The sequence below is a fragment of the Sarcophilus harrisii genome, chromosome 1, assembly GCF_902635505.1.
Source record: "Sarcophilus harrisii chromosome 1, mSarHar1.11, whole genome shotgun sequence".
Lineage (NCBI taxonomy): Eukaryota > Metazoa > Chordata > Mammalia > Dasyuromorphia > Dasyuridae > Sarcophilus > Sarcophilus harrisii.
In genome coordinates this window covers 251,212,447-251,233,259 of record NC_045426.1, presented here as the reverse complement: position 1 = coordinate 251,233,259, position 20,813 = coordinate 251,212,447, and the positions used below count along the sequence as shown (strand labels likewise).

The 20,813-nt window shown below is 35.5% G+C and overlaps 1 protein-coding gene across 2 annotated transcripts in view; it reads right to left on the bottom strand.

The window, feature by feature from the left end:
* PCSK5 (proprotein convertase subtilisin/kexin type 5) overlaps nucleotides 1-20,813 on the bottom strand; it is a 611,928-nt gene that overhangs the window by 200,777 nt on the left and 390,338 nt on the right. For both annotated transcript variants that reach the window (XM_031939641.1, XM_031939639.1), the window contains exon 13: nucleotides 1,308-1,444. In XM_031939641.1, the coding sequence (XP_031795501.1) occupies nucleotides 1,308-1,444 (137 nt within the window). The remainder of the gene's footprint in view (nucleotides 1-1,307; nucleotides 1,445-20,813) is intronic.

The window sequence follows — 20,813 nt, the reverse complement described above, 5'->3', positions numbered from 1 at the left end:
TGTAATGTCATGGACTCATAAAACTTCAAGCAACATATAAATATCAATTATTATTATTATTATTAACACTGTGTTGAATTCTGCACCGTTACAATGTTAGGTCTTCAATGCATACTGATATTTATTGGACAATTGTCACTTAGCTAGGCATCTTTTTTTGCTTACCTAAGCATGTCACCACCTAAACATCTATTAGCTAGATAATGAAGGCATGGTGATACAATAGGAAGGATGTTTGATTTAGAGTCATAGAAGCTGAGTTCAGTTCAAATGTTTCACCTTTATTACCTGTGAAATATTAGACAAGTTACCTTAACCTTATTGAGACTTAATTCTTCATCTATAAAGTGAATTGGAATCAATAACTTTTTAAGTTCTCCTTTTCAAAACAATCATTCTAAAGGTTGCCACTGCATTTTGTGTAGGAATATTTCCTCCCATAAAATTTCATGTAGCTAAGTCTATTCACACTTCAAAATATGGGAGATTTGAGTTCATTTGTGATGTGTAAATTCCATTGAAGACTCAGAATTTGATAATGGCAACATGGATCGATTTAGAGTTGGTTCTTTACTGGATAACCAGATGGAGCATTGATGAGATAATTGTCAATGTAGGATGATGAGTTGATTACAAAATGGATTAAAAAAAACCATGAAGGTGGGTGAATTGAGCACTGGCATGTGTTCTACTCTCTAGGATATGACCAGAGCTGGCTTTTAAAGGATGGCTTGAGCCATCCTGAAAAGGCCTCTATTCACATGGTCATTTCTATGCTACAAGTACCCAAAAGGTTTTCTATTTTCTTGATTTATATCACTCAAGAAAGAGTAGAATGTCATAATTCATGCTATCTGCAGTGGACTCATTTAGCTAGTATAGGACAAATCCAATACCTTGCGTAAGTGAACAAATTTCATTTAGAAGGAACTCAGGGTGGAGACACTTAAAGAAACTCATTTTCTCCTATCAATCATGTAAAGAAGTGAAGATCAGACATTTTAGATTTTCTGAGTTTTCCCGATGAAACAAAGGCAAGATTAGTTAGGGCAAAAGAGGCAGTGGCTCATGCTCTGCTGTTGCTCTGTTTTCATTGCTACTGAATTTCTCAAGCTATGAGTTCCTAGTGAGCATGGACTATATCTGCTTAACTCATCAAGTTGATGGTGAATATTTACACCCTACCTTATTTTGATGATAGTAAGATAAAAAGCAATGTGATAGTTATAATAGGTCAAAAAATGATTTCATGTTCTTACAATTTAGAAAACAATTTTAGTAGGAAATTAATGAAGTCTAGTTCCTACCTGGGGTCTTGAAGTTCCGCAGCTGAGATGGGGTATCAAAAACTTCCAGCATCCATTCACCTGCTGCTTTTTCTCCCCAGCAATGGATAGTCATAAACTCCCAGTTTTTGAATCCTTCCATAGAATGATCAAATAGCCTGGAATAGAATAATTAAATATTGCTTTGTGTGTTAATTTTAAAAACCTATGAATGATGTCATTAGTAATGCTCCCTCTACCTATGATCACCAGCACTCTTTACATGCAGAGACTTTCTCCACTTAAGAAATGGTACTATCATTGAAGATTGGAGGTTAATCCTCATGACATGGATAAAGGAGTTCAGGGTTAATGGTTCACAGGAAGCTTGCCAGGTCAACATCAAGGAAAAATCAATGCAGTTAGGATAACAAATGAACACAGATAGCCAATCCTTGTCAATTATTTACCTCCCAATTATCTTCCCTTCTCAACTTAGCAAAAGATGCTTGTTCACATGGCCAAAAATGAAAACTCTAAGAATCATGGATGAAAAAAAAAAACATCATTCTGTTGATGGTATGCTGAAGACTAATAAGAAATGCAGCCATATTTGAGTGGAAAAAGCATTGAATTTAGAGTCAGATGACCTGTGATTAAATCCTTTCTCAGATACTCACTATCTATATGACAATAGGCCTGATATTTTAACCTTTTTATGCCTTAGTTTCCTCAAGAATATAATGAGAGGATTAGACTAACTGGCCATCCAGATCTGAAGTTATGTTCCTATGACTTAAGAGCTGTGATTCTATAAAGAGAGAACTATCCAAATAAGGCTCTCCAGGATATTGAAGGAACAACTATTGGCAGTGTTTCTGTTATTTAAATTCATAATTTTCAGAGAATAGTAATGAAACAGGAAAATAAGTCTTGGCTATTTGTCCACGTGGCTTTGAAAGAAAGAGAAAAGGATACAATAGGATGAATTCAGTAGCAGTTAAACTAACATTTATTATGCAGTTTATATACACCAGAAATTTTGGATGCAGAAACAATTGTGGCTTTAAGAAGTTTTCATTCAAAATTATGGTATATGAATATTATGGAATATTACTGTTCTGTAAGAAATGACCAACAGGATAATTTCAGAAAGGCCTGGAGAGACTTACACGAACTGATGCTGAGTGAAATGAGCAGGACCAGGAGATCATTATATACTTCAACAACAATACTATATGATGACCAGTTCTGATGGACCAGGCCATCCTCAGCAACGAGATCAACCAAATCATTTCCAATGGAGCAGTAATGAACTGAACCAGCTATACCCAGAAAAAGAACTCTGGGAGATGACTAAAAACCATTACATTGAATTCCCAATCCCTATATTTATGCACACCTGCATTTTTGATTTCCTTCACAAGCTAATTGTACAATATTTCAGAGTCTGATTCTTTTTGTACAGCAAAATAACGTTTTGGTCATGTATACTTATTGTGTATCTAATATATATTTTAATATATTTAACATCTACTGGTCATCCTGCCATCTAGGGAGGGGGGGGGGTAAGAGGTGAAAAATTGGAACAAGAGGTTTGGCAATTGTTAATGCTGTAAAATTACCCATGCATATATCCTGTAAATAAAAGGTTATTAAAAAAAAGAAGTTTTCATTCAGGTAGAAAGATTGGATTCTTCTGGATAAGGATTTCTTAATTGGATAGAATATCCTGTTTTAATGGAGACTATATCCATTAGAACACTCTGTGTTTTGTCATGTGGGCTAAGTCCTGGGGTATACTGGCAAATGTTTAACAAGAAGACTATATGGTTTAGACCACTTTGTATTCTATCAATGGGGGTTAAATCCTGGGAGTATATTGGTAAATGTTTAACAAGCCCACCATAAAAAAAAAAAAAAAAATTACACAAGACATACTTTAAAATTTAATCTGGGGGCAGCTAGGTGGCGCAGTAGATAGAGCACCAGCCCTGAAGTCAGGAGGACCTGAGTTCAAATGTGACCTCAGATACTTAACATTTCTTAGCTGTGTATCACTGGGCAAGTCACTTAACTTGTCTCATTGTTGACTTTGCTATCTCATTGAAACCAATTGTCTCAGAAAAAAAAAAAAATTAATCTGCATCATTAACATTTTTTCCCATTACTTTCTTTAATCTAGACAATTAAAAAAAAAAAAAGAAATAAACCAAACCCTGATTTGTAGCATTTGCCAGTTTGTAGGGTACAAATACTCACTGAAAATTTAACAATTGACTCTTAGAGCCGATTCCAAAACTACTCAAATTATACCTTACTCACATGTTCATGTTTTCTGCTTTCTACATGTTACAACTACATTAAATAAAATTTTCCCAGAGGAGGAAGAAGGATCTTATCTCTTCCTAAAGCAAATAGAAATAGTTTCATTTTTAAAAAATTTAAAAATTAAGGTTATAACATTAAAAGGGATTTCTCTGATACATGGCATAAAATTACTATGACCTAGAAAGAAAAACTCAGTAAAGCTGATGATGAAGTAGATTGAAGATTTGGAGGATCAGGCCTCAAGGACTAACTTGAAGCAATGTCCAAATTTTGATAGCACAATTTGGAAACTAATTGGCAGATGGAGATTTGATTTTCCTAATAGTATTACAGTTATTGAATTATTGAAGGCTGGAATGAAGAAGCAGAAACTTGGGTCTAAATCAGGATTCTGAATTAGGAGACTTACTTTATTAAGTTATTGAAATCCAACACTGACCTGGGGGAATTACTTTGGAGTTTACTACTTTGAAGTGGAATTGACTAACAAGAATTTGATAGGGCGTGAAAGAGTATACACTTTATTCTAGAAGTCACCCCACATTGAGTTAGATTTTCTTCTAGCCTGAACTACTTCTTGGTTGTAACTCAGACACCTTTGTAAACTTCCATCCAACAACTCCTTCAGGTCATGGAGAAGTCACTCAGTGCATTGAAGCAATAACTTACTGAATGCAACCTTTCCAAGTGTCTAATGTACACTCTGGGAGCAGCTGAGGTAATGGGAAAGTCTGGCTTAGTGCCTCATATCTCAAAACTACAAAGGAGACTCCTCAAGGCTGCTATCACACGCTGACCACGCTTCTATTTTTGTAACTAGAGCCAAATCTTGATTATTCAGGGGTCAGTGGTCCAATCTGTAGTTTAACTGATTCCATATTTCTCCTCTTTCAAATTTTTTCCATCCCACCTGCCTGCCTTCATCTTTGTCATTTTGCTACTCTCAAGCAACTACAAGAATTTATACTGGAGGCCCGGTACATCAAAATTCAACTTAAACCAGGAGGGAGTGGGATAGGGATAGGAAGAGAGAAAACAAAGACATTTTTAGAATTCTAACAAGCACCTCAGACTTCCGAATGCAAACAGACTTTGTCTACCAGGTCAGGAAGCAATGAATTATATAACCCACATCATTCTGGCAGCCAGAGTTTGAATGTGGATATAAAGTAAGGGAAGTAAATTTCAGAGTGTCAATATTGCTACATATTCAAAGGTTTGATGGTAGAAAAGATTGACATGATTTTCTTTGGTTATCTGAGAATTTAGACCTCTGAAACTCACTCTTGTCTCCCAAAACATAGGCAAGTCAGTCAGATATATATTTTATTATAATTTGGACTCAATATTATGATCTATTTTATCCTTTATGAAATAATGCACCATAGACAAAGTAGACGCTAGATGTAACTAATAAGTAATGGAGACCAGTATTTGAGAATTTTTTTTTTTAATTCAGAAAAAAAATCTCAAACATATTAAGAAGCAAATTGATGAAAGGTCCCTTATGTTAACTATTCCAGGACCAATACTTTTAAGTTCAAACAAACAAAAATAATCTGTGTGATCAAATGTCAAAACCATTCAACATATTCTGAGCTTTTAACTATAGATTTATCAGCCTTTTGCTAAATTAAAAAAAAAAAAGAATCTTCAGTTTTGAGTTTCTGTAGTATACCAAGCAAATTATGTATCAGTGTCAGAAGATTGCGAGGATTGGGGCTGGGAGGGTATGATCAACAATAAACATAACCAAGAAAGGAAGTAGAAAGAGAAATGACCTCAAGCCAGAAAGATTTAAGGCCTGAAATCCTGCCTCTAACATTTACTAGTTGTATGGTGCTGAGCAAGTTCCTTTAATCTGTCAGTGACAGTGGTGACTTTTCAAATAGAAACAGAGGTCACTAATCTGAACATAAGGATCCCTTTAGGTCACATATTAACTTAGTTTGAAAAAGATAATATTATCCATATTTTATTGTATTTTTATTACATTAAATATTTTCAAAATGCAATTTAGTCTTTTTTGAATTGTACTCAGGAGTGCTAGGTATTTGACATTTCTGGTCTAGATAATTCTTTAAAACTTCAGAGAAAATGTCAGCTTTCATTGGTAAAAGGTTTCTTCCTTTGGGAGTTCTCTATGCTAATGAAATTACAAGTGTAATTCTGTCCCTTCTCACCTCCCACTCCTTAGCATGTGCTAAAAGAAATAAAATTATTTCTATTTGCAGATAACATTACCCAAATTACCTTACAGATATGTCAACCAAATGAGTATTCTACAAAATTAGGCAAAATAATGAAAATGGTCATTTGGAAAAAATAAATGGTCAAGTATATCAAGTAACATTGAAAAAGAAAGAAGACAAAGCTAGTAATTGTCAAGACCATCTAGTATTGGATTAAATAAAATAGAAAATTAAGGCTATGGGACAGACCACAGAAGCAAGATTTCTAAACATATGCCCATGATATTTTCTTAAAGCAAAAAGCACAAACTATTGAGGAACAAACGGACAAAAATGCTGGGAAAGTTGGAGAGCAATATGAGGAAAACTATTTTTAGAAGAGTAGCTCACAGAGTATATAATAATACATTCCAAAATAAACTAATTATTCAAATACAAAATGTTGATTCATAAAATTAGATTAAAATGGAAGTTTGCAATATTTTTTTTTATAATTATTACTGGGGAAAAGTTTGAACTTGGGAATGGGATACAAGAGATCATAAAATGAACTAGATATCAATTATATAGAATATAAAAATTTGTGCAGAAATAAAATTAATCCAGCCAGAATCAGAAGAAAAGATACATATTAGGGGAAAATAATATTTTCATTGATATCTGGCAAAAGTCTGAAAGACAGAATCTATAGAAAATAGATATAAATATACAAAATCAAGAGCCATTCCCCAATAGGCTGGAGGTCAAAAGGAATGAATAAATAGTTTTGAAAAGAAATAAAAGTCATAAATGTCTACATGAAAAATTCAAAATCAGTAACAAATCAGATAAATGGAAATTAAAAGAACACTGTGGCAATAATCTCGCAAAAGTTCATAAAAAATGAAAATACTCCTACCCCCAAAATTATCCAATATCAGATATTGCCCCCTACCTATATGAAACTTATTTTTCAATCTCCTTTGCTACATTTTTGATTTGCTGCATTCCCTGCCCTCTTTGCTTATTTTGAAACCTGGGTATATTTATCATCCACCATCTATCTATCTATCTATCTATCCATCTATCCATCTAACTACTTGTCCATTTTTTTTTCTTGATGATCTCCATTTCCATGGCTTCAATTAAAAACTATGAGGATGACTACTAGATTTACATATCTAACTCGTGTCTATCTTATGAGCTATAATTGTGTATCATCAGCTTCCTCCATTCGAATGTCCCATAAATATCTCATATTCAACATGTTTGAAACAGTACTCTTTCTACCTTAACCCATTTCTTTCCCTAAGTCCCTATTTCTACTAAGGACACCACCCTTGGAACTCAGTTTTGGAGTCACATTCATATCTTCATTTTCCTTCCTCCCTCATATGCAATCAGCTGTTAAATCCTATTGATTCTCTCTCTATAATAATTCTCAGATGCAGTCCCTTTTGTCTATTCATGCAGGTACTATTCTTATTTAAGTTCCCATTACCTCTTGTTTGGATATCTGAATAGTCCCTAATTTGTATCTCTTCTTCCAGGAGATTTCTGCTCTTTAATCCTTCCTTCACACAGCTACAAAATTGATTCCTTTCCCTAATCAGCAAAGATCAAGGAGACCTTATGCCTATCAGATTAAATATAAAAGCTTCTGTTGCAATTAAAGCCCTCTAAAGACTGTCTTCACAATGCTATTCTAATCTGAGAGTCCTGATACAACAGTTAGTCTAGAAGGACAAGAATCTGACCAAACAAAGAACTCTCTCTTAGGCTGTTTGGGGACTAGAGTATTGTATACAGTAGAGATTATTTGTATACTAGCTGGTGCTCAGAAAGGAAATCCCTACTTCATCCAAACAGCCAAAAGGTTCTTAACAAGGATGCAAAAAGTTGAGGACACAGCTATAACATCTAGTCCTCACAACTACCATCCAGGGAAACAACTTTTTTTTAGAGAAGGGGTTGATCATTCCTACTAAATGTCAACCAGTTGCCACATTCAGTGAGGCAAGCCAGCTTAAATGAAGCAGTAGGGCACACCTGAGGAGGCTGTATGAACAGAGCAAGTTCACCACTATCTCCCTTCATATTCTGATGGAGATAGCCTAGCAGTCTGAACCCAAGAGCACTGTCAAATTATTCATCATCAGACTCTGAAGTCATTTAAGACATTAAAGAAAAGGCATTAATATCTGCTTTGCCACTGCATCCTGAGGACTAATTGATTTTCCATCTAACTTCCATCTGAGATCTTCTACATGTGCTCTCTCTCCACTAGAATGTGAACTCCTTGAATAAAGGGATTATTTTTTCTGTTTGTGTCTCTAGTGCTTGGCAGAGTGATTTATACACAGTAAACATTTAGAAGATACTTTATTCATTAAAAAAAATAAAGCCTCTTATAATATGGTTTCAGTCTATCTTTCCAGATGTATCTCACATTACTGCCATATACACAGTGATGGTCCAGATAATTATCCTGGACAGGCTTTTCCCCATACATAACATTTCATCTTCAATCCCTGGATCTTTGCACAGATCCAGGCATTCCCCATGCTTGGAATGTTCTTCCATTTCACCTCTGCACTGTAAAATTCCTAGCTTCCTCGAAAACATAACTCAGGGGGCAGCTAGGTGGCTTAGTGGATAGAGCACCAGTCCTAACGTCAGGAGGACCTGAGTTCAAATGTAGTCTCACTTAACACTTCCTAGCTGAGTGACCCTGGGCAAGTCACTTAACCCCAATTGCCTCAGGAGAAAAAACCGTAAAAGAGAACTCTGGTGTCACTTCTTAAAGAAGACTTTTTATGATCTCTCAGTTGTCAATGTTTTTCCTCCAGTCCTGAAATTATTTGATTTTACTTTGTGTATATTTGTCTTATTTTTTTTCTTATTTTTGTCCTTATACATGATGATTTTTCTTAATTAGAATGTAAAGTCTTTGAGGGTTGAAGGTTTGGAAAGCTTTATTTTCCCCTTTTTATTGATGGTACTTAGCATAAAATCTAGCATATGATTTTTATGAATTAGATATAAACTGCTAAAGCTGTGTCAAAAAAAAAAGTTATGTTGGTGGAAACATCAATTGAGCCAATCACTCTGGAAAATTCTTGTCAAACACAATGGTAAATGTTAAGACTACCTTGTCTAACAGTTTTTTGGGAAATGGATTTTATAAGAGGGTTTATTTCAGTATTTATTAAGAAATATCTATAATGCCAAAATAAAACATGAATTTTGGAAGATAAATGATAACCATTATGAGCTAGCATGACTTTAGAATTCATGCTGAATTAACTATTTCTTTTGTTGTAAAAGTCTTTGGACTGCCAGAGGAAATACTGAACACAGTACAGTTGGGTTTTATCAAGGCATTTGACAAAGTCTCCTAAAAATTGTGGGCAAAGAGAGATATATGGTGAATTTGAAAGAAAACAAATTAATAAGTATTGAAAATGAAAGGAAATTGAAACTCCTTTGCACTCTTAGATTCTGGATTCACAGCTTTTAATGGCTGAATGTTAACAGAGAGGGGAATTTTTAATAATAGGGCACAAGATTCTGTTCTTCATGTTTCTCTTAGTGACTCAGCATATAAGACATGCTTATATTTTATCAAGATTATGCATTAAATTTTGAAAATAAGGCCCTACATAATCTCAATAAGCTAGAATGATGGGAAGATTTATTAAGATGACACCTAAATCAATGCATATGAAATTATTCACTTCAGTTCAGAATTAAATTCATAAGTTCACAATAAAGAAGAAATTGACCAGATGATTATTTAGATTAAAATTGGGGATGGGGGGGGGGAATTATGAGCTCATTGTAAGTCAACAATAGTAAAATAATATAATCTTGAGAGGCATTTAAAGAAAACAGTGTCCTGAATGGGGAGGCTAATGTTTTCTTGCCTGTTGTAGTGAATTTCTCTATGAATGAGATTTCAAGGAGAGGATAAATAAACAATGACCTAGTCAAGTCACATCTAGAGTATAGAATTCATTTCTGGACATCACAAAAGAGGAAAGACAATGATAAACTGGTGTATTTCCAGAGCAATGACATTGGGTGGTGAGATAAGGGATAAGTAAGTAGAAGATCCTGTGGACAAATCAATGATGGAGTAAAGAAGACATCAAGTATATGATGGTTAGCAGAGAGCAGAATTTAGAGCAACATAGAGGCTAAAGAGAGATTTGCCTTATTATAAGGACAAACTTCATAATAATAAGAATAACAAAATGAATAATGTCCAAAAATGAAATCTTCCAGTACAAGCTAAATGAGTGCTTGTAGAGAACTAGTAGGTGTTCCTTCTCATGTATGGAGTCAGACTATATTTCAGTGTTTTCTCCCAACTCTGAAAATCCATGGATTGTCAATGTCATTAGTGTGAGTACACTAAAACCAATGCTAGATTAACTTTATGCCATTGTAATCATCTCCTGTTAAATAAAACAATTACTCTAACTCAACTTTATAATTATATACTCAATATAATGATCTATGCATGAATGATAAAAATGAAACAACTGGTTATCACAGTCTCATCCCTTCTAATAGCTTTCACACGAGCTACTTTGGAGGAAGATTGCAATAAGAGACTGTTATGAAAGATAGTGCAGCTTTCTGAGGAATGATTTCAGCGAATAATTCATACTCTTACTGTAAGAAGTGTTGGGTTTTTTTTTTTAAGGATTCTGCCAGCTCATTAAGACAGCAACATTCTTCTGCACTGTTATTATGGTAACTAAAAAACTACAGCATTAAGAAAATAAATACAAGCATATACTTTAACATAATTATTTCTAAATTGGTAAATAGCAATTTCAGTCTCATCAGTTACTTCTCAAGTGATATTTATCAGTTATGCTCACCATGATATTTGACTGAGCTGTTTGGAAGTTTCCTTTCCCATCTCTATTTAAAGAAAATGTTATAGTTCATGCTTCAACCTTTGTTTCAGGTCAATAACCGAGGTTTTGCTCCTTAAGTGGTTCAGTCTTTGGTACTGTTTACTTAAATTCCTTCTTAAAAGTGATATTTTAAATATGTTATTAAGTTTTTATTCTTATCTAAATTCACTTTTTTTGTCATGTTGTAAGCAACAGAAATAAGTTTAAACACAGTGATTTGTGAATTTTAAAAAAAATATTCAAATACAGTAACTTTTAGACTTTGTAGGTATCTACATTTCTGTCTATTAAGATGAGCTCATTTATTTCAGTCCAGTGTCTCTGAGACTCCCTTGGGTCCTACTTCCCTCAGAATCTCCAAATGATCTCATCCTTGCTATGTGTATAGGGTGAATACTTAATATTGGGTCTTTGAACATTTATCTACTGCTGTCTGATTTTTGGCCTATTTGTCCAAGTTAGATCAATCTCAGATTGCAAACTCTTTTTGTAAATCAGCATGTAATAGCATTGAACTCTGTACTGTTAATAAGAATGTATTTTATAAATGTCTTTGATCATAAAGACATTAAAATAGGAACTAGACCTAGACTTCCAAGCAAGGAATCTCCCTCTAATAATGTACATTGGTAATAAAATATCCTAGAAGTTGAGAGATTGATTTGTCCTCTCACTGTATCAGAAGATTCGAACTCAGGTCTTCCTAGTTCTGAAGTCAGTTATCTATTCATTACTTCACAGCACTTTCTTTTCATGATTATGAAGAGAGAGGAGGGAAAACTTTATAGTTTTGCACAAATCTACATAGTGCTTTGAATATTGTCATTCAGTTGTTTCAATCATGTACAACTTTTTGTGATCCTATTTGGGATTTTCTTGGCAACAATACTGTAGTGACTTGCAATTTCCTTTTTCCAATTCATTTTAAAAATGAGCAAATTGAGGCAAATGGGGCTAAGTGATTTACCAAAGGATCACTCAGCTAGTAAGTGTCTAAGGTCAGATTTGAACTCAGTAAGATGAGTCTTCTTGAATCCAGGAGCGACTCTCTGTACACTGTGGTACCACTTTGCTGCCCAGGCTTTGAACATTAAGACATGAAAATTTGGGAACTTTCTCCCTCTGCCCCTTAGAATTTCTATTTTCTTCCTTCAAAACTCAGCTCTAATGTCACCTTCCACAAGAAGATTTTCCCGAACTTTCTTTCCTCTTAATTATCTTTTATATATTTTATATCTATTAGGTGTATGTGCATATCCACTTATGATTATGCATAAGATTTATATAATATATAGGATATGTTACATATTATGTTGTATATGACATATTTTCGATTAATAGATATTTATTAAGGGCTTACTATATGCCAGATACTATGCTAAGCACTAGAGATTCAGAAATATGCAAAGAAGTCCCTGCCCTCAAGGAACTTATAATGTAATAGGGGAAACACCATCCAAACAATTATCTATAAAATAAGTTTAATAATAATTAAATAAATAAGTTATTTACAGGATAAACAGGAAATAATTAACCGAGGGAAGACACTAGAATTTAAGAGTGTTAGCAGAAGACTTTCCAATAAAATATAGGATTTTGGTTGGGATTTAAAAGAAATTCAAAGAAGTTAGTAAGTGGAATGGAAGAGGAAGATCATCCCAGGCATAGAAAATAGGGAGAAATGTTTGGAGTATCCTTTTTGTGGAATACCCAGAATGCCATTATCATCAGATTAAAGAGAATGTGGTGGGGAGTACGTGTAAAAAGACTGGAAAGAGAAGAAGGTAGACTATGAAGAGTCTAGAGGCAAAGCCTATGAAGGGCTTTGAATATCAAAATGAGCATTTTGTATTTGATCCTGGAGATATCAGAGTAGGGTGTGATAAGTTCAGACCCAGATTTAGAGAAATCATGTTAGTAAGCTGAATGAAGAATAGACTGGAGTGGGGAGAAGCTTGAAGTAGGCAACCCATCAGTAGGCTACTGCAGAATGAAGGTGCAAGGTGATAAAAGCCTGCACTAGATTGGTGGCAGTGTTAGGAATGAAGAAGAACTATTTGAGTGAAGTGCAAGGTGAAATCAATGGGCTTTGGCAACAGCTTGGGCATGATGGGTAGTGAGGAGTTGAATATGATACCTAGGTTTCCAATTTGAAGAACTGGGAGCATGGTGATGCCCTCTACAGGGAAGATAGACATGGGAAGAGTTTACAAGGGAATACAATTAATTCCATTTTGGATATATTAAGTATAAGATGTCTACTGGACATCCATTCTGAAATATTCTAAAAGGCAGTTGGAGAGACAAGATAGGATAGGCAAGCAAAGAGCTTAAAGCAAGATAGGTAGGTTTTATATGTAATGTATAATCATATATAATGTATATCATATTTATAACAAATGATATATAATTGTGTAATTGTGTCATAAATATATATCACAGAAAATTTATATTTATGTGATATCTATATGTAATTATGCATATTTGTGTATAATTAACTTAGACTAGTTAATAGAATGCTAGGCTTGGAGTTGAGAAGACCTAAGTACAAATCTGGGCAGATAGATGGCACAGTGGATACATAAGACCTAGAGTTGGGAAGAACTGAATTCTAATTTGACCTCATATACTTACTAATTGTATGGCCCAGACAAGCCACTTAACTCTATTTGTCTTAATTACTCATATGTAAAATTATCTGGAGAAGCAAATTGCAAACTACTCCAGTATCTTTGCCAAGAAAACCCCAAATGGGATCATGAAGAGCTGGGCATGACTGAAAAACAACTGAACAACAATAGAATGTACAAATCTGGCCTCAGACATTTGCTAACTTGCCTGCAAGAAACTTAACTTGTCTTAACTTCTATAAGGAGATAATATATATAAAGCACTTTGCAAATTTTAAGTCACTAAATAAACTTTAGCTATTGTTAACATTACATAGAATTACATATGTTCTCCTTAAAGATACTGTGACTCCCATGAGATCCTAGCACATAGTAGGCACTTAATCAATACTTGTTGATTAATTGCCTTACAATTAACATAGTTTATAACATATTAGACTATCTCATGTACTTTCTTTCTTTCTTTCTTTTTTTTTTTTTGGTTCTTTTTTTGTTGTTGTTTGTTTTGCTGCTCAGGCAATTGGGGTTAAGTGACTTGCCCAGAGTCACACAGCCAGGAGGTGTTAAGTGTCTGAAGTCGGATTTGCACTCATCACCTCCTGACTTCAGGGCTGGCGCTCCATCCACTGCACCACCTGGCTGCCCCTGTCTCATGTACTTTCACTGAAATAGTATAACTGTATGATATCCATCCATTAAAATACATTTCAGATTCTACCAGTATCAAGAGCCCACCATTGAACTGGAAAAGGCAACAATTAAGAAATCATTAAAGCATGAAAAATACATTCGGGAATGGGTAATTTTCAGAATGGCATAGGTCTTTTTGATCTCTACCATTCCAAAAAGAAACAGTATCTTTTCTGTCCTGCAGGCCATAATTAGAAGTAGAAATATATGTTTACGTGTAATCAAATTTAGAAGTAGAGGCAAAGTATCAACTTTCACTCAAGGTCCAAGATTTGAAGCAGAGGGTTAATATGTCTAAATCCAATTCAAAATACAGGATGAGATAGATTTATGAGGGGTGTTACAATCGAGGTAGAAAATGGAGTAAAAATAATTTTTCATTGTTCCAGGGAGTATCTCATAGTTGCAGAATAGAAAACTTGATTCTTAATAACTCCAGACACCCAGGGAAAAATCTTTGCTGCAGAACCCAGCAATTACATAGGCAGAATTTGAATATGGAGGAGTCAGTACAGAAAATGTAGCTTCTCTGTGTCAGTGTCCTTACCCCCAAATTTTGAAAAAGGCTAACACCCATTCAGCTTTCTGCTCTGCCCATCCACACCTCTTTCCAATAAGCATACTATTTGTGCTGAATATATTGTTTTTTCCATTAGGGAAGGAAGGTAGACAGGCCACGGACAGAATGAAAGGATGGGTGGGAGAAGAACAAAGGGAGGGAGGGGAAGGAAATAACTATTTGTCCAGCCTAACACTGCTCTTTGTTTATCTTGTGATCCAGCCCACTAAATTAGCAACCTGGCATGCCAGTGGTGCTTGCCTGCTGGGCTAATGGGGCACAAAAGCTTAAGCTGAACCAGTATTTTGAACACTGTAGATTTGCCTTCCAGGGCTCTGCACCTGCAAATGCTTGGATAAACTACTTTCTTTTGAACAGCTGTTCTCCACAGGGGTTCAAGCAACTGCCTGTCAGCTGGGAGAAGAAACTGCTGAGAGATTCCAGATTGCCTCGACTTGACTTATCAAAGACTTCAGTCTGTTCCTATTGCCCATGAATTTTGGAGAAATAGAATTATCTTGGATGGTAGAGGGAGATACAGAAGCAACCCTAAAGCAAGTCTCACCCAAATTTGTTACAGGAGAAAGAAATATTTTCAAAGGCAGACATTCCCTCCTGAATGGGAAAAGGCCAAGGAAATCATTGCATGAATGCAATATAATATTACTTTGCTTTAAGAAACAATGACTATAATAAACATAGGGAAGTGTGGGAAGACTTTTGTGAATTAATACAAAGTAAAGTAGTTCTTTCTAGGATAACAGCATTCACAAACTTCATGACAATATAGAAAAGAAAATGAGACAATTATAATTGAATGCTGTGAAATTATAATGATCAGGATGGGCCTTCTAGAAAAGATATGAAAACACATCATCCTAAATCCTGATTCTTTGTAGAGATGGAACTATAGGTGTGGAAGACTTCATATTACATTAAACTTTTTCTATTGTGTTATTTTTGTTTTCTTTTTTCCCTCTTTATTGTAAGGAATGGCTCTCTGAGAAGGAGTGGGAGGGGTTACAGTGAAAAATATAAGTGACATGAAATATCAACCAAAAAAAAATAAAAATTTAATATTTATAAAGCATGTTATAGTTGCTATTTTCTCCTATATTCTCCCCTAGCATTATCCTGTTCCACATTAACAGAGTAAAAGGGAACTCAAATTCAGTCATCATCCAAACATTTGTGTCTCCATTAGCCTCCTTCATGCCATCATTTTTCTTTGTACCTAATGTGTAGGTTACTGGCTGCTTGGGATACCATGGGAGAGAAGGCATTGAACAGGAGCTCCCTAATATCACAACACAAAACTTTCATACTAGCTTGTTACCATGTTAATAAAAACAAAAGAAATTTCCAGTTTGGTTTGGAAAGAATCAGTCACTAGTAAAATTTGGGGCAGAACAAAAGGGAAGCAATATGACCATGAAAGCTATTATGGTGATATAATGTACCTGAAGAATCAGTCTATCTGGAAAGAGTTAGAATTCAGAATTCTTCAGGAGTCTAATATGAAGAAGTGATGGTTGTCATCCTAGGATTCTCTTTCCCTAGCTTTTAAAGTGGATTGGGAGGGGGCGGAGTGGGAAGAGGAGAAGGATTTTTTTGTTTGTTTGGGTTTTTTTGTTTGTTTGTTTTTAGCTGTACTCTTCCTTCTCCCCTTCTGGGTAGTTTTTGCTTGTTTGGTTGGTTTGTGAAAGCTTTCGTTTCTAACGGCATTGTCACTAATACAACTTGTTTGTAGCAGTATTGTTCACCATATCCTAAAGATTATACTCGAATAAAACCTGGAGGCCAACTAGACCAATACTTTCCATTTATAAGCAAGGAAACAGACATCCAGGGAGGACAAGTGAGCTGCCCAAGATCATGAAAGTAGAAGTTGTCAGAGGAAAGATTGGACTCTTATCCTATAACTTCAGAGTTAGTACATCTTTCTCTATTTCTTAAAGTGTAGCATTTTAAAGATATTCTTTCCCTCTAAGCTTCAGTTTCCTTATGTGTAAAATGAGGGGAGTTATACAAGATTACTTTTAAAACTCTGAGAACCATGATCCTATGTTGTTTTTAAAATGACAACTAATCTACCCAATTCAGTACATTAAAAAAAATTATTTGTTCTGAATGCAAAGCTCACTACAGAGGTAAACTAGTTTTCTTTCTATACTTTCCTTCCCTTCTAACATGGAGAAGACATTTTAAAACAGTACCAAATGAAAGCAAATGGATCAGCATTAGATAGATATGGCAAAGGTTGATGTTGAGACATTCTCTTATAAATGAACACTTTGGAATTTCACTGGTGAGGAAAGATGCCAAAAGAAGCTCAACCCTTCTTCTGTCACATCAGTAGGAGGGATCCCACTGATTGGGGACATACAGCCATAAGGAGGCCTGGAATGTTGTGGCCATGTGGTTAAAAGCTCAGGCACTTAGAGCCAGCAGCTGTTTTACATTAAAAAGGTCATGAGGAAGCACTGATTTTCCTTCCTTCCTTCCTTCCTTCCTTCCTTCCTTCCTTCCTTCCTTCCTTCCTTCCTTCCTTCCTTCCTTCCTTCCTTCCTTCCTTCCTTCCTTCCTTCCTTCTTTCTGATAGATAAATAAGTTGAGGGCTTATCTTGCATCATTGAGTGCCAGCCCTGCCCCCTTTCCCCCTTAAACAATCAAAACTATTCTCTTTGGGGGTGGTTGATCCATGGGCTCATAGATCTCAAAAAAGCTTTGGACATCAAGTATTCTAACCTCACCTTATTTGACATATAAAAAAACTGAGACAATAAGTTAAGTGATTTTTCCAAGATCACACCAGTAGTAAACATCACAGGTGGGATATGAACCCATACCTTTAACCAAAGAGTCAATGCTCTTTCCTCCTTCTGCTCCATCTGAACTTAATTTTTCCTATGGAGCATCTAAAGGGGCTACTATTCGTTCTAGCCCAAGGAGGTTGTTTCAGGATGCCACAGGCTGGCTGATGCTCAGATGGATCTTGATTCTTGAGACTAGGGTAGGCAGGGAGGGGAAAGAAGGGAGGGGAAGAGGAAAATCTTTGGAGATGTATCCTCTGACTTTCTGGAATCTTTGTTGCTCTTCTCTTGAAGGCTATCACCCCACACATTCATATTCAGCACTTTGGAAACAACAAAGCAGATGTTCCCTGTAAGATTGGTTTCTCAAGAATGCTCAAACAGATTGAAGCCAGTGAAGATGTCATCTGCCAAATGCCTGTGATAGAATCCATAGAGCCTCTGACTCACAAGTTTCTTTGCTGAAGTCATTTCAGGAGAAGCCAACACTGAAAAGCAAAATATGCAGAAGGGGGCTAAAGAGTGCCAGGGGGGCTCACTGTCCTAAGCAAACAGCAACTGTGTGAGGAGAGATTGTTTTTTCTAGAAGCAGGGGATAAGATCTCCATATGTGTAAAACATACCTTTGCACTTTAGCATTTCATCAAGCATACTCTTTCAAATGAAACCCAGATGAATAATGGATAAAGAAGAAAAAAAAAAAAGAAAGAGCCTTTACTGTTGGGTTCAGTAACAACAGCTGGTACAATCTCCATTAATCATATAATCCTGCATCAGAAAGTCTTGCTTGACTTGGAAAGAAGGTTTTGGTCAGGTAGCCATAGTCACACAGGGGTAGCTGAGAAAGCTTTGTCTTTGAGAAAGGGGAGTAGGGGGGAAGCCCCCAATTGATCTGATGCCAGAGTATTGCTGCTTTGCACCTGCATACATTTATTTTGGCAAGGCTGCAGTTCCTGTTTAAAAAATTAGGAATTGGCTTCTCACTCCTTGCTCTGACAGCAAGAAGAATTTAGTTTTGAGGGAAGAATGAGAGCAAGTCTTCCAATCACAATAAAATGCCACTTGAAAAGTCCAAGTTCACATTTCTAGTCACTGTCACCCAGAAAGACTGAGCTTTGTTCCCCTGGTCTCCATTTCTCCTCCTCCTCCTCCTCCTCCTTCTTTCTCTCTCTCTCTCTCTCTCTCTCTCTCTCTCTCCTCTCTCCTCTCTCCTCTCTCCTTATCCTTCTCTATTTCTAAATTTATCCCTATCTGTATCCCTATCCCTATTCCTACCTCATGGTAGGAATTCAGGATTTACACATATACACACCCAAATACAAACACAGTACATTCAGGATGGGGGTCAGGAAAACTCATGTAAACAATATCACTGAACTAAGTTCATATATATAAATATAAATATTTATCATATATAAATATATACATGCATAAAACATACACACATACATACAATGTCTCAATCTTAGTTACATACATGTATGTGTATTTTATACATGTATAAACACATACATACATACCAACTACAACATATGTTTCATATACTCTTCAGTTACATATATGTGTATTATGTACTGCATATATATACAAACACATGTGTGTATGTAAATACAAGTTATTTAAGGTCATCTGAGGATAAGCCTGGTTATATTTAGAGCTCACCTGGAAATTGGATACCTACTGATGAATTCTTTGGCCAAAGTAACTCTCAAAGACCATTTCTTTCCTAAAATCTGTGCTTCTGGGGAAGGCTTAACCATTCTTTTAGTCATTAAGGTTTGTAACCTTAAGTCCATTCTTAATTCTTCATTCTCTCTCCCCTCTCCTGCCCTATCCAATTGGCTGCCAAGTCTTATCAATCAAAGTCTTGCTTCTATTTATGCTTCCTATTTACATGGCCACCTACCTAGGTCAGAATAAAAATAAAGTCTTTGAAGTACTTAAGTATAAGTTCTTATCCTCCCTTTACTTCAGGAACTAGAGAAGCTGGTTAGTTTGCCACAGCCTAGCTCCAGTTTAGATCTCCTCTTAGGCTCTCACCAACTTTAGTTGGGGAATGAACAATGGGAATTCCTTCTACCAGCAGACAATGTCCTGGCATGTGAGGCCTATAAAGTGACCTGAAATCATTTGGAAGTAAAATCCAATGTCACACCACATACAATGGCACAAGTATGTGATAAATGCTTCTTGATTGATTGGAAGAGGACTTGAGCTTTTGAGAGTTAGGGTTTCTCTTGCTCTTGTAGGATCTTGGTCTGCATTAATAGAATAAAAAAAAAATTGAGTGTTGAAGATGGAGGTGAGGAGAGAATAGCAAAGGAGATGTTAAGTTTAAGAGGAAAAAAAAGTGTATGCCTATGGAAATGAGACCAAAGGAGAGATTCTGATAGAGTAGGCATTCATAAGCTCATAATTTTTGAGGTGGAAGTGATCTTAGAAGAAGTCTAGTCTAACTTTCGTGTGTGTGTGTGTGTGTGTGTGAGACACACACACACACACACACACAGAGACAGAAAGAGAGAGAGAGAGAGAGACAGAGAGACAGAGAGAGACAGAGACAGAGACAGATAGATGGACAGACAGATAGACAAAGACTTGCTCAGAATCACCCAGGTAATAAGTTAGCAAATGGTAGAGCTGGATTTTGAAACAATGTCCTTAGATCTCCAAACCAGGTTTCTTTTCTTTGTACCATTGTGCCTGTGACCTGAGAAAGTATATATTTGGACTACAGTATTCAATAAATTGCCCCAGCAGTGAGTCAACTAGATTTAGTTAAAGAGAAGAGGAAAAAAGAAGAAACACATGGAATATTAGGATATATTAGTGTTCCTAAACTAGAAGGAACAAAGGGTCTTAAGCAAAAGGAAAGTTCATAAGAGGATCTCTAGTTTTCCTGTAACATTTTTTAACCATTATAATTCCAACAAATTTCATGCTCTTTTATGCCTATAGATTATTCCTCCTACACTAAATAGTAAGTATTTACTTAAATAAATAAATAATAAGCACTTAAATAAATAAATAATGGCTTGATTAATTTTGGGGAATGACTACCTTCCAAATGATCGACATACCCAATATCATCTTCACAGATAAGTTCCTCCTCAGCATTTTCCTATGAATGAAGTTGCTGTCCAGTCCTATCTCTAAAGACAGATTGGGACTTTTCATAAGCACTATAGTAAAAATTCATATTCCCCTTGGAGATTCATAGGTTCAAAAGATCAAAGATTTCCAGCTGATCGAAAAGGCCAGCTAGTAGAATCCCCTTACTGTACAAAAAAAACCAATGAGGTAAATGGAGTGAAATGGCTTCTCCAAGATCACATAAGTAGTAACTGGCAGATGCAGACTATCAAACCAAATCCTCTAATTTCAAAGCCTGTACTCTCTTCACTGCATTTTCCTAATTGCAAA